We start from the raw sequence: 23111 nt of genomic DNA, 5'->3' as shown, positions 1-23111 counted from the left end.
CCTCCCAGCATCAGAGTCTTTTCCAATGAGTCAACTCTTCGCATAAGGTGGCCAAAGTACTGGAGTTTCAGCTTTAGCATCATTCCTTCCAAAGAACACCCAGGGCTGATCTCCTTCAGAATGGACTGGTTGGATCTCCTTGCAGTCCAAGGGACTCTCAAGAGTCTTCTCCAACACCACAGTTCAAAAGCATCAATTCTGTCACGCTCAGCTTTCTTCACAGTCCAACTCTCACATCCATACATGACCACAGGAAAAACCATAGCCTTGACTAGATGGACCTTTGTTGGCAAAGTAACATCTCTGCTTTTGAATATGCTATCTAGGTTGGTCATAACTTTCCTTCCAAGGAGTACGCGTCTTAATTTCATGGCTGCAGTCACCATCTGCAGTGATTTTGGAGCCCAAAACAATAAAGTCTGACACTGTTTCCACTATTTCCCCATCTATTTCCCATGAAGTCATGGGACCGGATGCCATGATGTGGGGGGAGACCTCGGAGGAGAAAGTCTTGAATCACCTTCAGCATCTTAGTGGGGAAGCTGATGAGAGTGTGATGAGAGTGTGGGTTGTGCCAGAAGTCAGAGGAGAAAGCCAAGGGAATGTTGGTGGAGCTAGTCTGGCAGGTAGAGAAAAGCAAACTGTCCTGAAGGAGGGTTGACATTTACAGCTGTTGGACTGCACTCAGTAAGAAGGGGTTGACACCTGGAGGAAATTGAAACAGCTCCTCATTTTCTCTATTCTGTTTTTACATGTATTTTTCTTTTGCTCATGTAACAGTCTCCCCTGGGCTTCCCTGGCGGTTGAGATGGTAAAGAATTCATCCACAATGTGGGAGACCTGGGTTCCCTCCTTGGGTTGGAAAGATCCCCTGGAGTAACCCACTCCAGTATTCTTGCCTGGAAAATTCCATGGACAGAGGATCCTGGCTACAGTCCATGGGGTCCCAAAGAGTTGGTCAGGACTGAGTGACTAAGCACAAGCACAATCTGCCCTAGGGTCAGTGATTGGTGACCTTGATATGGGTGTAGATTGTCAGATGTATTTGGTTCATAAAAAATAACTTTTGTTTGGGAAATGCTCTCACAAGGGAAATAGGACTTAATCAAAACTTTTTTCAGTTTATTTTTGTTAGTTTGCGGTGTTTTGAAATGTTGGGCAAGGCCTTGTATTTTGCTGTTACCATGTGACCGGATTGTTTTCTGGAATTTTGGAGACTTGGGATCACAATCTTCCAACTTTAGAGGTGCAGTGGAAGGCACTACTTTGATGTAGTGGATGAAGAATGTAGGAATGAGACTGCTTTGGATAAGACTGGGAAAAACCAAAAGACAGATGGACATGGAACATGGTGGGAATATATTTTGGAACTTGAATACCTCTGTGAGAGAAAGGAAGAGAGTGGTGTTTTGTGGCATATTGTCTTGTGCACACTGTATAACCTGTCAGGTGTGTTTATTTAGAAAACCCATTCCAAACAGATACGGGGTGGTAATATTTAAGCATTTCGAGTGAGGGGAAGTGGGTTGAGGAGGCAGTGGAAGGAAGTGGGTTGATTATATTGTAAGATATAATCTTACAATAACCCTCTCTTAGCTCCTTCCCTGGTGGCTCAGACAATAAAGAATCTGCCTACAATACAGGAGACCTAGGTTCGATCCCTGGGTTGGGAAGATTCCCTGGAGGAGGACATAGCAACCCACTTCACTCTTCTTGCCTGAAGAATCCTCACGGACAGAGGAGCCAGGCGGGATACTGTTGGGTTTGGGAAGAGTCGGATGTGACTGAGTGACTAAGCGCTACTCTGACCCTAAAGGACAAAGCAGTTTGAACAGGGAATGATGGAGTACACTTTACTATTGTAATATTCTCACACAATAGAGAGGTTTAAGAGAACAGCATCAAAGAGACAGTCTACCAAGAGCCTTGAGAGCCTTGAGAAAGGGAAAAGCATATCAGAGCCAACAAAGTTCCTTCTAGGTCACCAGGGTAGTAGATCTGATTAGGACTTGAGGTCAAAATCAAACGTGTAACAAGTGTTCATTTCCCTTGAAAAACAAAGACCTAAAAAACCTTCCTTAAAAAAAAATATTCTTTGTTCAGATGACCAAAGCCCCTGTGTGTGTTAATGAAAGAATCATAAATTTCTTTTGAAATGGAAAAAAATTCATCATAATTTCGTGATTTAAAACATGAGTATTTTTTGAGATTATTAGTAAATAAGATTCAGAAATCATGTAGACTTTAGAAGGAACTGAAACCAAGCAAATATGATTACTTAAAAAAAAAAGTCTTAGGGTCCCATTGAGAATGGTCCCTTCTCCAGAGGGCAGCAGAGACACCCAAAAGAAAACGGAGATCTCGGCGACCCGAGAGAGGACGAGTTGGTCGGGGCAGGGCCGGCGCTGGGCGCAAGACTGCTGCCCGAGGGGCGGGTTGGAGGAGCGGTCGGGGACCGCGGCCGGAAAAAGAGGCAAAGAGGTGACTTCTCAGATAAGCTTTCAGAGACGACGGTCTCCGCCCGCCCGCCCGTCCGGAGGCGGGGTGGCAGCCGGATTAAAGAAGCAGCCAGCCTGGAAGGAAGGAAGAAGCGAGGGAGGGACGGGAACAGTAGGAGGAGGAGCAGCGAGCTGGGCTGCAGCGACCGGAGGAGGAGCGGCCCCCGCGAGGCCGCGTTTCGTTTTTGTTATTTTCCACCGAAGTAGTTTTCGCAGGCCCTCCGGGGGTACCGATCGCGCCGAAGCCCAGGGACCCCGACCTTCCAGGTGACAGCCGGTCACCCTGGTAGGAATCAGCTCCGCCCCAAGTCACCCCCTCCCGCCCGCCCACAGCCGGTTCCCCGCCCAGCCTCCCTGTGCCCGCCCGCGGCGAGCGGCGGCCGCAGCGGCTCTGCAGCGCCGGAGAGGGCGGCGAGGGCCCTCGGACCCCGCGGAGCCGCGGACGAGGAACGGGAGGTCTGACCCCACGCGCGAGCCCGAGAAAGGAGAATGGCGATTTAACTCGCCCTCTTCAGCCAGTCCTGCTGGCCGGCGCTGCCCGGGTGCCCGCCGCCAAAGCCCGGGAGCCGCGCCCGGAGAAGTGCTGCATGGGGCAGGGCCGTTAGGGCGCGGAGTTCGGGGTCGCGCCGAGTAGGGCGCACGGCCCAGCGCAGCAGTTGGCACAGTTTCGGCGGCGCCTTCAACGCGAGAACTGGGGGGGTGGGGGGCGCGGCGGGCCTTTCCCCCCGCCTCCGTGCCCTCCTCGGGAGGAGTGAGTTATGGAGCCCCCCAGCTGCATTCAGGATGAGCCGTTCCCGCACCCACTGGAGCCCGAGCCTGGCACCCCGGCGCAGCCTGGCCCGGGGAAGCCGAGCGACAAAAGGTTCCGGCTGTGGTACGTAGGGGGGTCGTGCCTGGACCGCAGGACCACGCTACCCATGCTGCCCTGGCTCATGGCCGAGATCCGCCGGCGCAGCCAGAAGCCCGAGGCGGGCGGCTGCGGGGCGCCGGCGGCCCGCGAGGTGCTTCTGGTGCTCAGCGCGCCCTTCCTGCGTTGCATCCCTGCGCCGGGCGCCGGGGCCACTGGGGGCTCCGGCTCGACGGCCGCGCAGCCCAACCCGGCCGTGTTCATTTTCGAGCACAAGGCGCAACACATCTCGCGCTTCATCCACAACAGCCAGGACCTCACCTACTTTGCTTACCTGATCAAGGCTCAGCCCGACGACCCGGAGTCACAGATGGCCTGCCATGTTTTCCGCGCTGCAGACCCCAATCAGGCAAGACCGCGCCGCTCCGAGGCCCCGGGGAGGGTCCGACACACCCGGGAGGAGTGGCGGGGCTGCGGGCTCCGGTACCACCAGTTAAGGACCGGCTCTGGTCCGGCTGCTGGCGCGCGCCCTCCACGTGGCGCTCTTGAGCGCAGCTGGTCCGGCTCCTCGGACCCCGAGTTCGGGAGCTGGCTTTTGGGGGCGGATGGGGCGGCGGGAGCAGATGACCCGCAGGAACGAGGAAGAGAGAGGGACGCTGAGTGGCTTCGAGACGGCAGAGGAGCTAGGACGATGCGGGGAGCAGCGCACGTCCTGGCAGGATCCCGACGTCTTGGGGTGTGACTGGAGAGATGGCACGCCCGGCCTTGGTCGAGGGTGTGAGTGCGTGCAGGTGTGTGTTTGAGTGAACGCGGGAGAGGGTTGGGTTCCTAAAGGCCCCCGCACTCACCCTGGGTCTTGGTCGAGCCCTGTTCCTTAGCCTCTTGGATGGTCGCATCTTCGTCACAATAACACCTGCAGGTCTCCGATGTGGGAAGATGTTTCAGAGCCGGGCTTAGGGAGAAGTTACTAGACACTGTCAGATTGTCAGCAAAATACGAACCCGCGTTTAGATGTTGAGCGGAAAGACTTTTTTGTGTGTGCCGTTTTTTACACACTAATTGGAGACAGAATCAATACCCACTTGCGTGATTTAAAAATCAGTGTCTTAGAAGAGGCAAAAAAATCTCTTTTCTAATATCATTTCTCTCGAGTTTACGAAATCGAGGTGCCTGTTACCAAACAGTACATTTTTACTTCCTTAAGAAACGGACACAATCCTTTTTTCTTCTGGAGAGAGAGATTTAAACAGTCTTTACCACATTTTGGTTGTGTCTTGAAAAACAACACCCCCACCCCCCCTTTTTAAAAAAATGTGTAAGAGTTTTTTTTTTTTTTTTTTTTTACCGTGTCAAAAGTCCCTGAGATGCTGTCATTTTTTAGTTATTTATTTGTTTGGGCAAAGTACTTAGATTCTTTGGGAAAATAGTGATGTCTAAATGTAAATCAATAGTCTCAGTTGTACTATGTGGCCAGGTTCTTTAGCAGCTGGCCAATTAACAGATGAGAAAAACATTCTATAAGGAAGTCTTTAATTTTTGAAAATTCATATGATACTAGAATATATACATTTTCAAAAATTAAAGCATCTAGTATCTGTAACGGAGAAGGAAATGGCAACCCACTCCAGTATTCTTGCCTGGAGAATCCCAGGGACAGAGGAGCCTCGTGGGCTGCCCTCTGTGGGGTTGCACAGAGTCAGACACCACTCAAGCAACTTAGCAGCAACAGCAGCAGTATCTGTAACAGAAAGACTGTCTGTTTAATAGCTTTCCACAAAAGGCCTATAGTTCAGCTGAAGAAAATCAAAGTTCAATATCTTCTGATTCCATCAGTTACTTTGTAAGCTAGTTTAATATGCTCAGAACTCCCAGTGTGAAGAGAGCAATTTTGATTTATGGGACCTCTGTTACATTATGGTAAAATACCTTATTACAGATGATCTCAGAATCCTAACCATGGTTAAAATGAATTTCATTTCATACTTATCTGTTCAAAATTTATTTTTAGCTGTCAGCTATGTTGAAGTTGGAGGGCAGCATGTTCTTTATTTCCACTGTTGTAGTATTGTATTTATCACTATCTTTATTGTTTTAAGGTTTTGGGGTTCTGTGAGTAAGATGGAAGTAGTGGCATTTTTTAGGACTTTAAGGAATATTTCAAGATTCTTGATAGTTCTTTCCTTCAGGTCTGAAGCATGACACATCATTGCTAATTTCACTGATGGTCAAGGTTTGTCTCTGGATTATAGCACCTTAAATTCTCAACAGTAGCTATTGAGTTTTCCCTGGACTCATTGAAGTTTAATTAAAACATCCCATTTTATTTACCTTCCTTTTTGTGTTTAGATTTGAGAGCCTGAATGTGCGGTCACTTTACAAATAATAGCATGTGTAAGCTTATGTACCCGCTATGTAGGAGCAGTGGAAGCCAAATGGCTTTTTGATAAAAGAAGAAACAAATTTTTCCTGTTTATTGTCATTTCCTAGTTGAGTCTTTGATCTAAAGATGTAGATTCCTATTTGCCCCAAACCTAGAGAGCCCCTGGCAGAGGATCATTAATTTGAAAGGCCAGATGTTGTCTACTTAAGAATTATCTCCAGCCATAAATCAAGGGTTACAAACCTCCACGGCTGGGAGGATGGTTGAGTGAGGTCCATGGAGAACTAAATAGGGAAATTCTTTCTCAAGGTGCTGCTCAGCTCCAGATGGAAATTACGTTAACAGAATATAAGCTCAGTGTTGACCAAACTTCTGATTTCTCAAGAGAAAATGGAAATTTGGATTTTTACATATGAGTCCACATTTTAAAGTATTAGCAAGTATTTTAAACATTTAAGAATCCTATCTGGGCTAAACAAAACACATCTGAAGTTTGGCTTCAGAGATCTAAGGACGGCCACTTTTGATCTTGCGCATAAATATTTGTTGAGTGGCCAAGTGCAGTCATTAGATACTGTGCGCTCTTTGTCACATTTCCTTTTGAAATAGTGAGGAGAGTTAGAATGATTTGGAAGGCAGAATTTATAAGTCAGATTCCCAGTAGTGATGATTCCGCAGTTGAACTTGTTTGAGGATGAATTCACATTATTTCCATCCAGCAGTATACCTCATATAGCGTAGAATCTCTGGATTTTTCTGAGCACCTATGAAATGAGAAGGAAGAAAATTTGCTGTTTGCAATTCTACATTTGAAGTAGAGACTTATTTGTTCTTGTTTAGTCGCTAAATCATATCTGACTCTTGCGACCCCATGGACTGGAGCCCGCCAGGCTCCTCTGTCCATGGGATTTACCAGGCAAGACTACTGGAGTGGGTTGCCATTTCTTTCTCCAGGGGATCTTCCCAACACAGGGATTGAATCTGCATCTCCTGCATTGGCAGGCGGGTTCTTTACCACTAAGCCATCGGGAAACCCCAGAGAATTATTTAGTTGGACTTTAAGATTATGGCTAAATCTCCTAAGTATTTTCTACAGTTCCTGAACAAAATATGGAAGGTAGCCTGGAGCAGAAGTCCTGCAAACATCCCTAAGTAAACTAGCCTCTGCTTTGTCTCTCTTGCCTGTCCCTTTTCTGAAATAGACTTGTCTGTTGGTTGACCATGTAACTTATTGTTTAATGCAGGACAATTTTTATGAGAAAGGAGGCGTCGTTAAACTTACACCGGCATAACAACTATAAAACTGGGCCATTTAGGGCAAACAGGAACATAAATGACCATAGATAAATGGAAAAGTTTGTGTTTCTGCCAAGTCACTGAAATGGAGGATAGTGGTTTCTGTATATAAAATGATGATGTTTTGCAGCATATCTACTCACACATCTTTTGCGGGGTGGATCTCTGTGTGACCTCAAAGATGAGAGTGCTGTGTGTATGCGAGTAGCTTGGGTCTGTTGTGGGGAGTTGCCATAGTGATGTGCCCTTTGGCTCCACACCTTCCTGGTGGGTAAGAGTCAGCCTGAGGATGCTAAACCTTAGTCAGCCTGGAGGAGAGCTCTGCCATAATGCTCTGATGCAGAGCTATTTCTCCCAGGTGCAAAGAGAGGTGTGGGTTGGGAGCAAGTGAACTAGTTCCAGTTCAAATATATGCCAATACAGATTGTTTCCCATTTATTCAAGCCTGTGTAGTCTTGCATGGGAGGAATGTCAGTCAGCACGCATCAGCCAAGGTTGGATATTTGAAAAGTGCTTAACTCTGCATAACTTAAAAAACAATTACACTGGCATAAATTGAGTCGTAGACTTAAAACTGGTTGGAGAAACCAAGAATCTCTGAATCTATACCGAAAATCTTGGGAAGGTCACTAATATTCTTCAAAGTACTTACCTTTATCTACTTTCAGAAAGAGCCTGAATGTTGCATTCAGAAAATACTACATACTGAGTGACTTCACTTTCACTTTTCACTTTCATGCGTTGGAGAAGGAAATGACAACCCACTCCAGTGTTCTTGCCTGGAGAATCCCAGGGATGGGGGAGCCTGGTGGGCTGCCGTCTATGGGGTCGCACAGAGTCGGACACGACTGAAGCAACTTAGCAGCAGCAGCATTATCTCCATTTCCCCATTAAAAAGCAGAACTTGTTTTATGTTATATATATATTTTTATATTAAAAATAAGAATTGTTAGTGTTTGTAACGCTTGTTAGAGATTACATGTATTTGCATAAGACTCAACAGCATATGTTTCAGATTACAGAATGAGTAGTCATTTAAAACACAAAAACATGATTGCTGTAATTTTCATTGATTTCGTTTGTATATATATTCCTTGAAGCTCACAAGAATGTACTTTCAAAGAGATTTTACAAATTGTGTTCTTAAAATTAAAAAGTGAACTCGACATGGTTTATTTTCAACTCTAAGTTCTCTAAGCCTGTGGGTTTTTTGCTTCTTTTAAAATAGTATTTTCTGAACTTTGCTCAGATAACCAATTTTCACCCATATATTTTCAAAAGATCATTTTTAGTGTTGTCAGAGTTGAGGATCAGTGGATCTGGGAATATACAAACAAGGAAACCAGAGAAATAGAAACCTGGAAATTTTCACATCTCTCTCTATGCTTTCCAAGTACTTTGTGCTATTCTAGACAGGTAGCTCTCTTCCCTCGTGTTTGCTCTGGTCACTTTTTTTGTTCTCTCCCTTTCTAATCTGAGGTGGATCTAATCTGCTTTGGCTTTGTGGTAGGATCCTGACTACCTTATCTAGGGGAAGGGTAAAAATGTATACCCAGAGACTCCCACTTGTGAATTGGCGTGTTATAGTGAAGATGGTGGTGTTTGGTATCAAGGCTTGTTTATCATAAACCAGAGCTTCTCAAACTTGAGTGTGTGTCAGAATCACCTGGTAAGCTTGTTCGAACAGACCGGTGGCCCCCACCCTCAGTTTCTGATGTTATCAAGTTCTCTGATGATGTTCAGACTCTGGTCTGGGGACCACGGTTTGAGACCCACTGCCTTCAGTGATTCTGTTCATCTGGTTGGCTATATAATCCTTTCTATTCTCTTGGTTATTTTTGCAGCTGTTCTCAAACTTGAAAGCTCAGGGTGAGTGTGGGGAGGAATAATATCTACAGAAGATTTTTAAGAAACTCTTCATTTTATAGCTTAATAAGCTTTGCCTATTTTCTTTGCTAGATAGACATTATTCTGCCAGACATGCTGAGACTAGCCCTATGTTTAATGAAAACATTACCTTTCAAGCCAACGTTTTAGGTTCTTCAGATGGCATAATCAATTTATAAGGAATATATTCTAATGTTCAGTTATGATACAGTTTTGCAAAAATCAAAGCTTTATTTATTGAATCTGCAGAACTAACATGTAAAACATCAGTATGTGTAATATACTGTCTAGTAAGAAAAAAATCAGGCAAGAAGAAACAGAATTGATAATTTGGTGAAAAGGATTATGACTACTCTGAGTGATTATTGCAAACTTTTCTCTCCTTGCCCTTCCTCCTCCTCCTTTTTCTATTTAAAATCTCACGGCTTTTGTTTGTTTTGTTAAAATCATCTGGATGGTGATTTTAGACACCCATTTCTTTTGGGCTGTGTTGCCGTGTTGTTGTGGCTCCCCAGGTAGCGCTAGTGGTAAAGAACCTGCCAGCCAATGTAGGAGACAGAAGAGACACAGGTTCAATCCCTAGGTTGGGAAGATCCCCTGGGGAAGGGCATGGCACCCCACTCCAGTATTCTTGCCTGGAGAATCCCCATGGACAGAGGAGCCTGGTGGGCTAGAGTCCATGCAGTCGCACAGAGTTGGACACGACTGCAGCGACTTACTATGCACCACCACATGCCATGTTTTTAGTTAGAGATATCCCCCTGTAAAATGAGGGACAGATCAATTATAAACTAATTTTGTAGTACATTCAGAATTATTGACCAGATAAAGGATTTTGCTTGAATTATGGTCTATATAAAATATTAACACAAATTTAGTAATTCATTGGGAGGCATCAACTAAGCATGCCATTGGCTTGTTACTTTAAGGGTGTAATGTGATTACAAACATACACAATAGTACGTCTATCTAAATAGCTTTTTAATGCTTAAAAGCTAACCTTTGTTGAGCTCTTGCTGGATGATATTACTGCCTTTAGTGCTTGTCCTAGGTAATCACATTTTATCTTCACAGTAACAGTGTAAAGTATGTATAAGTCTTCCTCCCATTTTACAGATGAGAAAACTGAGCTAAAGAAAGTTTAAATATTCCCTAAAGCACAAAGCTTGTACTGGTAGAAATAGTTTTCAATCTGTGTGAATAGATCTCTTATCTGTTACTCTAAAAATATGATTTTAATTGTTAGTGATAGGAAGCTTTATGCTATCACTTTTTCCCCATTAAAAAAAATATAGTTGTTTTATTTTGTTTTCCAGTTTTACTGAAGTATAATTAACAAGTGAAAGTGTGTTAGTCGCTTAGTTGTGTCCAGCTCTTTGTGATCCCATGGACTGTAGCCTGCCAGGCTCCTCTGTCCATGGAATTCTCCACGCAAGAATACTGCAGTGGGTTGCCATTCCCTTCTCCAGGGGATCTTCCAGACCCAGAGATCAAACTGAGTCTTCTGCATTGCTGCTGCTAAGTCACTTCAGTCATGTCCAACTCCGTGTGACCCCATGGACGGCAGCCCACCAGGCTCCCCTGTCCCTGAGATTGTCCAAGCAAGAATACTGGAGTGGGTTGCCATTGCCTTCTCTGGTCTTCTGCACTGGAGGCAGATTATTTACCATCAAAAAAGTTGTACATATTTAAAGGTATAATGTAGTGTTTTCATATACATATCAAATGGAAGGATTACCACATCAAGCTAATTAACATACCCATCAACTCAGACAGGTATTGTTTTCTCTGTGTGTGTATGGTGAGAAAACTTAAGATCTACTCTTTTGGCAAATTTCAAGTATACAATATAGTATTATTAATTATAGTCACCATACTCTCTATTAGATCTTCAGAACTTTCTCATCCTGCATAATTGAAGTGTGTTTCCTTTGACCAACATCTCCCTATGTCTCCCATCCCCCAGCCTCTGGCAACCACTTTTACTCTTTGCATTTATGAGTCTGACTTTTTAAATTCCATGTATAAATGAGATCATGCACTGTTTGTCCATCCCCCACCCCCCCGCCCCACTTTTTAATTAAAAATCTCCACATTTAAATGTATTCACTGAATTTATAAATAATAATGAAATGCTGAATGCATGCTTGGATATAGTTTTGCCAGTGTGTATTTTTGTTTCACTGGAAGTGAAAAGTCTGCATGATCTGTTAGACTGGTGAAGCTGACCTCTAGTCTTTTACATTGTGTCTTTAGGAGTGGCAGGAAAGTAAACTGTGAGAGTCTTGTTTGCAACCTTTGTAGCTACTTTGAGGGGAAGTGTTGCGGCTCAGTCATGTCCTACTGGACTGTAGCCCACCAGGCTCCTCTGTCCTTAGAATTTTATAGGCAAGAATACTGGAGTGGGTTACCATTTCCTTCTCCAGGGGATCTTTCCAACCCAGGAATTGAATCTGGGTCTCCTGCACTGCAGGCAGATTCTTTGCTGTCTTAGCCACCAGGGAAGCCCTGATAACTACTTTAGTTTAGAATAAAAATTCTTTAGGATATGTATTTAAGAATGGGTACAACCATGCATTTGTTTTATTGACCCTTAAAGGATATAAATATTGTAAAGTATAACAAAGTAGAAAGTATAAATTATAAAAATGTAATATCAAAGTATATAATTATAAAGTGTGAAATTATAAAATATAAAAGTAGTGCATCTTACCATCATTATAAAACATATACAATAAAGCAAAAAATATTGGTATCAAGTTGTGCTATTTTAATTACCTTGGGTTAAAGGGAAAGAATACGTAAATTTTAAGGTTATCCCAGTGACCTGATGGGCTGATATATGATTTTGCAGGAGTTCAAGTAGGGAAAGGTGGTTCAAAACAGCATTCATAGGTTCACAATAACTTCAGCCTGCTGAACCCACGCTGTGGCAGCCAGTGCCATAGGCATGTGTTTGGGAAAATAACATCGTTCATCACATTGAATTTAGCTCATTAGTGTAATTGTTACTGGTTTTATACTTGTGTTTGTGGGTATTTTGAAAGTTGGCTTTGGTTTGAAAATTGTTTAAAAGCTAGAGCTGTAAGTATCTAAAGTTTATGTCTAGATTTTTGTGACCATATTTAAAGTAACAGTAAAATAATCATGTTAACATCTTAATTTATCTTCAAAAGTATTCTAACAACCAAAGGTAAGTTCAGAAAACTCCTGGCTTAAACTTTCAGGTGTTATTTAATATGACTCCCATCATCTATGATCCTATGACAGAGAGAGAAAAAAGTATGAGATTAAAATTTTGATGGGTTTAATTTCAGATAATCTTAACACAGGTATTTGCAGCTCTGTGAAAAAGATACAGAGGTATTCTCCAAATTACTGATCCCTTCCGAGTTTTATTTCTTGTAAGAGGTTGGGTTGGAAAGAGGATCTCCTAGTAATGTGATCTTCCTGGTTAAATATAGAAGCCTAAATTTGCTGCTTCAGATCTTTTATTTTGTGGATGCCCTGGACGTGAGTTAAGTGAACTCTGGGAGTTGGTGATGGACAGGGAGGCCTGGCGTGCTGCGATTCATGGGGTCGCAAAGAGTTGGACACGACTGAGTGACTAAACTGAACTGAACTTAACTAGTTGGATAGTCCTCACTTTCAAACTCTTGAGAATTTTTACAGGAATTTCTATAATTGTCAAAGTTAGAACATAGAACTTTGTACTGTCAGTATTATATAACTTCTGAGTAGTTTGAAATCAATTTCAGATTGCAAGTCAAACAGTGTTTCTGGTTGAGCAAATCAAGTAATATTTTATGTCTCACAATTGTATCTTCATTCACATTTTCCATAATAGGTTATACAATGTGGACAGGTGTATTTATGGCTTAGGGTTTTACAAAGCAATAAGCAAATCTGTCTTCTGGCCTCAGACAGCTCCCAGTTTTTTCAATTCACCTCTTGCCCTGACTTCAGCCATTTAATTCTCATTAGCTCGGCAGCTCGAGGGATTTTCTTGAGTTTACCTGAAATTAAACTGATGGCTTTCCTTCTTGGTTCTGCAAGTATTTCTGTTCCTTAGATTTCCAGTGTCTTAATACCGGGCTTCCTAAGTTGTGCTAGTGGTAAACAACCTGCCTGCCAATGCAGGAGATTTAAGAGATGTGGGTTTGATCCCTGGGTCGGGAAGATCTCATGGAGGAGGGCATGGCAACCCACTCCAGGCAAGGCAATGTCTCTTGCCTGGAGACTCCCATGGACAGAGGAGCCAAAGAGTCGGACAGGACTTAAGCAACTTAGCACGCATGCACATTTCTTTATACCTGGTGGGATACCCCATTACTCTGTATTGCATGCGCTGCATCCTCCACTTTGGAGACTACCCAGTGTCTACTGTCGGACTCTTAAATATTGTGCACTGCCTGCTTGATTGAATTTCTTTCCACTTTTGGAAGCTGGAGTTCCCCTTCTGAGGGATGATCTGGTTGTCTGGTCCTTACCCCTTCCTGTTGGTTCCCTCCAAAGCTGTTAGCCATTATTTACTGATTTTATTTTGGCTTTCATATGGAATTTTGCCAAGATCTATTGGCAGGAACATAGCCTAGTAGTGATAGGTAGTAGGCACGATCCCTCTATATTCACCCATAATTCTATATTTAATTTGAGGAAGATTCAATAGGCTGAATTTAGGAAACTAGATTTCTGTCTAGTTTCTAATAGTACTGATAAAGCAATATGAAAGTGGGTGGTGGTATATTTTATTTTTTGACAGCCCTTTATATTTTAACTTCCCCCATTGATCCTCAATTCAAATGGCCAAATTGTTCTGTTAAAATAATAATGGCATTTGATAAAATTGCCTGCTCTATATTCCTTAAAAAAAAGAGTGTTAGTTATAGCAATAACTAATAACTAATATAACTAACCAATACCACTAACCAATAACTAATATGACGTGGGATCTGGAAGTTAATTGATGTTAAACCTTCATTTCTGTTGGAAGTTAGGGTGAAGATATGTTGAGATTATATTGTTCATTTTAATAACTGGAGTATGAACATGACCAAATTAAATCTAGCTTAATTAATATATGAGGTAGTATTGAAATTCTTTGGAATAAAAGTATATTAAAAAAAATCTTCAATTTCTCAACTATTCTTACCTAAGCCCATCTTGTAGTTTAACAGAGTTTGTTATCTCTCTTTTGCTTGATCCACCACAATTATCCAGCATTTGATTCTGTCTTTAGAAAGTATGCTCTAAACTTCTAGGAACCATGTTAAAAAATAATAGATATATATTCATGATAATATTAGCTCTAAGCAGTATATATGTGTTTAGTTTCTTTTTCAAACTTTGACTTCTTTCTTTTCCTTTCTTTTTATTTTTTAAATTGTGAAAGTATGATAGCACATTTAATGGGAGACTTGGAAAATACAGAGCAAAGTTACATATAGTTCCACTATATAATACAATTATTTTTTTAAGTAGACAAATTAAGATTTTTTTAGTTGGAGTTTCAATATGAAACTCAAAAATTAATGGAATGAACAGACAGAAAAGTAGAAGGTATAGTAGACCTGAAAAGCACTGTGAACCAATTCAGCCTAATTAAGATGAATACAGTTTTCACACAACTGCTAAGTCACTCCAGTCGTGTCCGACTCTGTGCGACTTCATAGACGGCAGCCCATCAGGCTCTCCGGTCCCTGGGATTCTCCAGGCAAGAACACTGGAGTGGGTTGCCATTTCCTTCAGCAGGATGCAAATATGTTCGTTTTCTTGACTCAGATCAGATCAGATCAGATCAGTCACTCAGTCGTGTCCAACTCTTTGCGACCCCATGAATCGCAGCATGTCAGGCCTCCCTGTCCATCACCAACTCCCGGAGTTCACTCAGACTCACGTCCATTGAGTCAGTGATGCCATCCAGCCATCTCATCCTCTGTCGTCCCCTACTCCTCTTGCCCCCAATCCCTCCCAGCATCAGAGTCTTTTCCAGTGAGTCAACTCTTCGCATGAGGTGGCCAAAGTACTGGAGTTTCAGCTTTAGCATCATTCCTTCCAAAGAAATCCCAGGGCTGATCTTCAGAATGGACTGGTTGGATCTCCTTGCAGTCCAAGGGACTCTCAAGAGTCTTCTCCAACACCACAGTTCAAAAGCATCAATTCTGTGGCACTCAGCCATCTTCACAGTCCAACTCTCACATCCATACATGACCACAGGAAAAACCATAGCCTTGACTAGACGAAGCTTTGTTGGCCAAGTAATGTCTCTGCTTTGAATATGCTATCTAGGTTGGTCATAACTTTCTTTCCAAGGAGTAAGCGTCTTTTAATTTCATGGCTGCAGTCACCATCTGCAGTGATTTTGGAGCCCAGAAAAATAAAGTCTGACACTGTTTCCACTGTTTCCCCATCTATTTCCCATGAAGTGATGGGACCGGATGCGATGATCTTCGTTTTCTGAATGTTGAGCTTTAAGCCAACTTTTTCACTCTCCACTTTCACTTTCATCAAGAGGCTTTTGAGTTCCTCTTCACTTTCTGTCATAAGGGTGGTGTCATCTTCATATCTGAGGTTATTGAAATTTTCCCGGCAATCTTGATTCCAGCTTGTGCTTCTTCCAGCCCAGCGTTTCTCATGATGTATTCTGCATAGAAGTTAAATAAGCAGGGTGACAATATACAGCCTTGATGAACTCCTTTTCCTATTTGGAACCAGTCTGTTGTTCCATGTCCAGTTCTAACTGTTGCTTCCTGATCTGCATACAAATTTCTCAAGAGGCAGATCAGGTGGTCTGGTATTCCCATCTCTTTCAGAATTTCCACAGTTTATTGTGATCCACACAGTCAAAGGCTTTGGCATAGTCAAGAAAGCAGAAATAGATGCTTTTCTGGAACTCTCTTGCTTTTTGCATGATCCAGCGGATGTTGGCAATTTGATCTCTGGGTCTCAAACTTTAGCATACATCACCTGGAGGGTTCATTTTCATGCTGATTGCTGGACCTCCATCCCCAGAGTTTCTGATTCAGTAAGTGTGGGGTGGGGCCAGAATTTGCATTTCTAGCAATTCCCAGGAGTTACTGATGCTGCTGGTGCAGAACCTCACTCTGACAACCACAGCTCTAGCCTGGGGGCTGACACACTCTTCCCTTTGTTTTTCTAAACACAGTTTTCTGTGAACACACCCCCCACTCATCTATTTACGTATTGTCTATGGCTGCTTTCATTCTGCAATGACAGTACTGAGTGTTTTTGACAGAGACCCTATGGCCACCAAGCCCCAGGTTTTTATTACCTGGCATTTTATAGGAAATTTTTGCTGACCCCTTCTCTAGCAATCCTGTTAAAAATAGGTATTTTTATCTCCATTTAATAGATGAGAAAACTAAGTCAGTAATTTTCCTAAGGATGCAAGCCAGCAGTAGCAGCAGATCTGGATTTCCGAACCTCATGCCTTTTCTGAAGCCCACTTTGTAAGTTTTTTATCAATGGCCCTTAAATGTGTCTGTATAGCCCAGCCCTCTTCTCAGAGTGCCAGCTTCTTTCAGCATTTACATGCTTACTTGACATCTGCATGTGAATATGTAGTTGCTGATACTTATAACCTGGGAATTATATTTGAGTCCTACTTTTCACTTCCCAAGTACAGTCCTGATGAAGAACAGTCCTCATTGAAGGAAGTCATCATGTTGATTCTGCTTTCAACACTGACTTTTTTTAAATTTTTGGCTGCACTGGGCACATGGGATCTTAGTTCCCTGACCAAGGATGGAACTGTGTCCTCTGCAGTGGAAGCCCAGAGCCAACCACTGGACTGTGGGAAGTCCAAAACTTAGTTTTTAGTATGTCCATGTCTCTCTAAGACCACTGCCACCACCTGGGTCTAATTCTCGTCAGGTCTTTCTGGGACTATTAGACTCCTCTCAACTATTCTCCCTGCTCTACTTTTGCTCTCTTATCAGTCCCTTCTTCAGTGGAAGCACAAACCAGACCAGATTCCCTTTGTGCTGAGAGTAATATCCAAATTCTTCTCACACAACCCTGCATGGCTCCGCCCCCCCTCAGTCTCCTCTTGGACTGCTCCTCTCCACATGCTCCCTACATTTCAGTCATCCTTAGCCAAGTCCAACTCAGATCACTGCAGAGTCTTCGCAAGTGTGGTTTCCATTCTTAGCCATTCTTAGGTTTCAGTTCTTTGCTTGACTCACAAATAACACATCCTCAGATTGGCATCTGACAACGGTCTATCTAATAAAGTCAGTAGATATCTCAATTTTTCACTTCTATCTCAGCCCTTTATTTGTTTTCCTTTTGGCATTCACACATTTAAAATTAATTTAAAACACATTTTCTCTGAATACTGTCACCACCTCTAGAATGTAAGCTCCAAAGAGACAGCAATCTTGTCTGGTCATGGTTGTATCCTCAGATCTGCTGCTGCTGCTGCTAAGTCACTTCAGTCATGTCCGACTCTGTGCGACCCCAGAGACAGCAGCCCACCAGGCTCCCCCATCCCTGGGATTCTCCAGGCAAGAACACTGGAGTGGGTTGCCATTTCCTTCTCCAATGCATGAAAGTGAAAAGTGAAATCCCTCAGTCGGGTCCGACTCCTAGCGACCCCATGGACTGTAGCCTACCAGGTTCCTCTGTCCATGGGATTTTCCAGGCAAGGGTACTGGAGTGGGGTGCCATTGCCTTCACCGATCCTCGGATCTAGTCCTATAGTAAAAGTTCTTGCTAACAAGTTGAAATTAAGCAAAGTAAGAGTTGGCCCCTACCCTCAAGGAATTTAAATCCACTGGTGAGAACTTAAAGTCTCCTGGCAGTAATTTGCATGTGCTCTCATACTTGTTGCTTTTCCTTAACTTTAAGAAGTGTTGATTTTATTGGTTGTGCAATATTATTTTTTCTTATGAATACTTATAATTTTAAAGACATCATACTGCTTACAGTATTAAATGTGGTTTAAGCAGATATTTTTTAAATAAGCAGATATTTTAAAAATAAGTAAAGTTATGCAGTTTCTGAAAACAAAACTGTAAACTCATTTGAGATGGACCTTTCCCCTCCCATATCAAAACACAAGAATTTTAGTGAGGCTGCCAACGTGAAAACGTGAATGTTTGAATAACGTGAATCAAACATTCAGGCACCTGGAAGGTGATCAGCAAGAGCGGTGTTGTGAATACACCCTTGCAAGATTTGGATATATTTTAGTTTCAGTTTAGATGTTATTAGGCTTCTCCATGGAAATAAGGTCTCATTTGGAAGGCTATTTATTTTCAAAATACTTTGAATGGCTTCTGTGTTTTACTCCCAAATCTAAAATAGACCTTTTAAACCTTATCCTTAAAGGGGCAGGGAAGTGCTTAAGAGGTGTCTCAAAAAAAATTTTTTTTTTTTAAGTCAAAAAAGTTAAGTGAATGAATGGCGAGAAGACACCAGGGTAACCAGGGATGGGAAAGAAAAAAGATATGGCCCATGTCCACGGTGAACTGTTGACCAGTAATAAAATGTATGATTTGTATTCTGGATTTCTTTATTTGCTTAAATAGCATACCCTTGTGACAGAGTGTTTTTTGGCTTGTTTGTCTGTATACTTCCTTTGTATTCTTTTTATCTAATGTTTGTAATAAGAGCAGTTGATAGGTTAGTTTTAGTTTTCAGTGCCCACTGAGGCATGTACCAAGCCACACATAAGATAGTATTCATGCTTGGCAGCTGTATCTCCATGGACTGGAGGTCAGCTTTAAAGAAAGAAAAAAACGACACAAGGAAAGATGATCTTATTTTTCCAGGAAAAATAAGTGCCAAAGTTATTTACCTTTATAGAGACGCCCATCTCTTCTCTTCCTTAGGAAGGGCATATTCTCCTCATTCCTTCTTTGCCTTCAGGCATAATCTGTCCACCCATGAGCATCTCTGCAGTTTTTTGAATGTTTGGTCCCTTGTATGGGGTAGGAGCTGCCTCTGCTTCATTGATGGAGCCCTGTGTATTTACTGAATGAGCATCTCTGTTTTGTCATTTCCCTTATTTTTAAGTGATAGAAATGATCTTTGAAAGCCAACTCTACATTAGTAGGCTTGGCTTGAAGATGTAGATATTGCTGATGGTACATTTTTCTTTTCTTTTTCTATTTTTTTTTAGCTGTGGGATCTTAGTTCCCTGACCAGGGATTGAAACCATGCCCCCTGCAGTGGAAGTGCAGTGTCTTAACCACTGGACCACCAGGGAAGCTGCTGATGGTGCCTTTTTTTCAAGCTAGCACATGTAGCTGCTTATTATGGCAAAAGGCAAATATGTAAATAGTTTAATAGCAGGTTTGCCTATTTAGCTTGTTGTTTTTCTTTGCTCCCAGAGTGGAAGAAAAACTCACAAGCCTGTTCTGAGGAAGGAGAGGCTGTAATGTACACACTAAGCTTGAAGGCTGGTGCTTGTTGGCAATGGATTCCCTAACCCTGTTCACATTACCCCCATTGACTTAGGAACCAGGAAGATGGACAGCTTCTGGGTGGATGTGGTTGCACCAATTTATTGTCTCTCTGGAGACCTTGTTTGCTGTGATCAGGCAGTGATTTTTTTTTTGAGAGTGGAATCATTTCCAGACATTGACAGTGGGAACTGACATATGTATGCCCTGCAATTTTTTCTTATCTGTTTACATTTCCAGATGAATTATTTTTAAATGTCATGCTGTCACCATGAAAAGGAGTTAAAACAAATGGTCTGCAGATACTCAGAGATCCCTTAATCAAATGGAGACTTTGATTAGCTTACTAAAATTATTCACTTAAAAAAATGTTTAAATGTCCTCAGTACCTGATACTACAAAGGACTTTGTATATGTTTTCAGTGTGGAGGTCTTACTCTTAATGAACAAAGTGTTTGTCTAATGCAGGCAGGCTAAACATGGGAAAAATCCCATCCTTTACTCAAATCATTCTCTATTTTGGACATGTTCACATCTGATCTCTCTCAAAAGAAGTGACTGTCTCCTACTAGAGTTTTCATTTGCTGTTTGGTGACTTTGCAAAGAAGGAAAGATTATTGACTCTGCAGGTGTGACCATGTGGAACAGAGATAACAAACCTTCAACTAGAGAAGGCAGACTGGACCCAGGAAATTAAAGCTCTGGGCTCCACTCGTCTGTGATTAATCATGTAACACGAACACTCTGTTAATCTAGTTAGTTAGTTAGTGTTAGTCACTCAGTCGTGTCCGACTCTTTGTGACCCCACGGACTGTAGCCCGCCAGGCTCCTCTGTCCATGGAATTCTCCAGGCAAGAATACTAGAGTGGGTTGCCATTCCCTTCTCCAGAGGATCTTCTCAACCCAAGGATCGAACCCAGGTCTCCTGCATTGTAGGCAGATTCTTTACCATCTGAGCCAGCAGGGACGCCCTCTGTTAATCTGGATCATGGCTTTACCACTTGCTCTTTTGTTCATCACCGCAGTTACTCATTTACTTATTCTCTCAACACCTTTTCATTTATTCAGTTCTCAGGGGAATTGAATGTTTCCTGTGTGCCTGGCACTCCATTGAGACTGGTCTATATAAAATAAACAAATTCCCTGCTTCATGTTTCTTAGACTTTTGTGGAGGAGTCAGACAAAACTGTGAATAAAGAGAATAGCACATCGTAGTAGCTGAGTGCCTGGCCTCTGGAGTCTGATCTCTGAGACTCAAAGCTCTACCATCACTGGGCTCCATGCTCTGGGGAAGTTCCTGCCTCTCTCTGTATCTTGGTCTGCTCATCTTTCATATGGAAAGCGTAGCATTGTTGTGAAAGTTAAATGAGTCCATTGATATAAACTGTTTAAAATACTGCCACCTCAAAGTACTCTGTAAATGTTAGGTATGTGTCCACCAGTGTCCAGTTTCGAAGGTGATAGAGTCTATGAAGGCAAAGACTGTGGTGCTATGAGGGAATAAAAGGAGGAAACTTTAGACTGGGTTGTGAAGTAGATTCTCCAGCTCTCTTTTCCTAATCAAATCTTATAATTCTCTTAAGCTGTCTCTCCCTCTGCCACTCAGCCCATGTGCTACAGAAGGCTGGTCTCTGCAGCTCTAGGATTTGCCCAGTAATCTGGTCCCTGGAGAAGGGAATGGCTATCCACTCCAGTATTCTTGCCTGGAGAATTCCATGGACAGAGGAGCCTGGTGGGCGACAGTCCATGGGGTCACAAAGAGTCGGACATGACTAAGCAACTAACGCTGGTCCAAAGCCAATTTATAAGCTTATAACTGGAGACCTAGTGGTCCCAGGGAATGCACCCGTTTGTGCCAGGGCAAGATGAGAGAAGTTTTCCCTTAGTTGTTGTGTGCAGAGTTAAAGCCTGGAACTGTAACTGCTGTTTCACTGCCAGAGTGATGGTGATACAGAGGAAAGTGCTCTGGAGACATCTGGGAAAAACTGTCCCTGAACTCTGATAGGAACAAGGCTGATAACCACCGACTTGCAGACTTTTGCAGTTTGGGTGCATTGAGTTGTGTTTTTGATGGTGGTGGTGGTTTACTCACTAAGTTGTTCTGATTCTTTTGAGACCCCCCATGGACTGTAGCCCACCAGGCTCCTTTGTCCATGGGATTCTCCAGGCAAGAATACTGGAGTGCGTTGTCATTTCCTTCTCCAGGGGATCTTCCTGACCCAGGGATCAAATCCATATCTCCTGCATTGCAGATGGATTCTTTACTGACTGAGCCAGCAGGGAAGCCCATGTTTTCTTCTACTTGTGGTCAAAAGTAAGAGCTGAGTCAAGGAAGGCTTATTGTGGAGATGATAATTAAGGATGATTTCCAAGTTTTCTGACTCTATTTTTTAATTTTTGGCCTTACCCCATGGCATGTGGGACTTTAGTTCTCTGACCAGGGATCAAACCTACGCCTCCTGCATTGGAAGGCAGAGTCTTAACCCTTGGACCACCAGGGTTGTCCCCTGACTTTTTTTAAACTAATGGGTGAGTTTGTTACCATTTACAGATAAGAAGAAGGTTGGTTGGAGGAATTGGGGAGAAATAGGTTTTAGGTCAGAAATCTTATTTGTAAAATGAGAGGGCTGGAATGTTAGCAGTGATTTGCACACCTTTTCTTTTTCTGACCAAAGATTCCTAAGAGAGATGACATCTTTCCATCAGTATTTGTGATTTCTAGACCATTGGCAACTATTTTGACCAACATTGGTCTGATCAGAATCTCAGCAGGGGTTATAAAGGGTGATCTGAGGATGTTTTCCAACCCAGTTGCACATGAGAACCTTGTGGGGAGTTTAAGGGAAGTATACAGTCTACTAGATTCTTGGGCCCCTCTCCAGACACACTGCATCAGAATCTCTAGGGTGAGACCTGGAAAGCTATTTCAAAACTGGGACTGGGGTGCAGCCAGCTTGGCACTTACATGCAGCTTGGGTTTGGGGAGCCTCTGCTTTAGGGGGTGCCAGGTCCCTTCCTGTACAGCAGGGGTCCCAAACCAGAAAGTGGACTGCACAGCAGGAGGTGGGTGCTGGGCTAATGCCTGAAGCTTCATCTGTATTTACAGCTGCTCCCCATTGCTTGTATTACAGCTCTGCCTCCTGTCAGACCAGCGGCAACATAATAAATGTAATGCCCTTGAATCATCCTGAAACTCTCCCTTCTCCCCTTGGTCCTGGGAAAAATTGTTTTCCATGAAACCTGCACCTGGTGCCAAAAAGACTGGGGACTATTGCTGTACTGGGTTTTATTTTTAAATTAATTAAATTTTAATTGGAAGATAATTGCTTTACGATGTTATGTTGGTTTCTGCCGTACATCAACATGAATAAGCCATATGTATACATATGTCCCCTCCCTCTTGGACCTCCCTTCCACCTTCCACCCCATTCCACTCCTCTAGGTTGTCACAGAGCACCAAGTTTTGAGCTCCCGGTGTTGTACAGCAAATTCCCACGGGTTATCTATTTTATATATGGTCGTGTATATGTTTCAGTGCTACTCTCTCAGTTCATCCCATCTTCTTCTCCCACTGTGTTCACAAGTCTATCCAGGGTTTTTGATGACAACTCCAGGAACCAACTTCAGTTAGCTTAAGCCCAGGAAATAGCATGTACCATAGGGGTGGCTGCAGCCCAAAATGCCTCAGCTGCCATCAGGACACTATGGCTTCTTGATACTACCTTTAGTCAAATTGTTATCATTGTTTCTGTCTAGAGTGAGAGTCAAAACACCGT

At 42.9% G+C, this 23111-nt stretch overlaps 1 protein-coding gene across 5 annotated transcripts in view; it reads left to right on the top strand.

Annotated features, from left to right (window-relative positions):
- Positions 1-2611: 2611 nt before the first annotated feature.
- The window catches only part of TBC1D4 (TBC1 domain family member 4), a 210008-nt gene continuing 189508 nt past the window's right edge, over positions 2612-23111 (top strand). For 3 of the 5 annotated variants that reach the window (XM_027557691.1, XM_027557690.1, XM_027557689.1), the window contains exon 1: positions 2903-3754. In XM_027557691.1, coding sequence (XP_027413492.1) covers positions 3257-3754 — 498 coding nt within the window. In that variant the 5' untranslated portion in view covers positions 2903-3256. Of the gene's footprint in view, positions 3755-3843; positions 4137-23111 lie in introns of those variants that run through there. The other 2 variants (XM_027557693.1, XM_027557697.1) reach the window with 2 other exon arrangements.

The sequence above is a fragment of the Bos indicus x Bos taurus genome, chromosome 12 (genome assembly GCF_003369695.1).
Source record: "Bos indicus x Bos taurus breed Angus x Brahman F1 hybrid chromosome 12, Bos_hybrid_MaternalHap_v2.0, whole genome shotgun sequence".
NCBI classification, from domain to species: Eukaryota; Metazoa; Chordata; class Mammalia; order Artiodactyla; family Bovidae; genus Bos; species Bos indicus x Bos taurus.
Note: the sequence above shows the minus strand (reverse complement) of the source record. Positions and strands in the feature narration are given on the sequence as shown.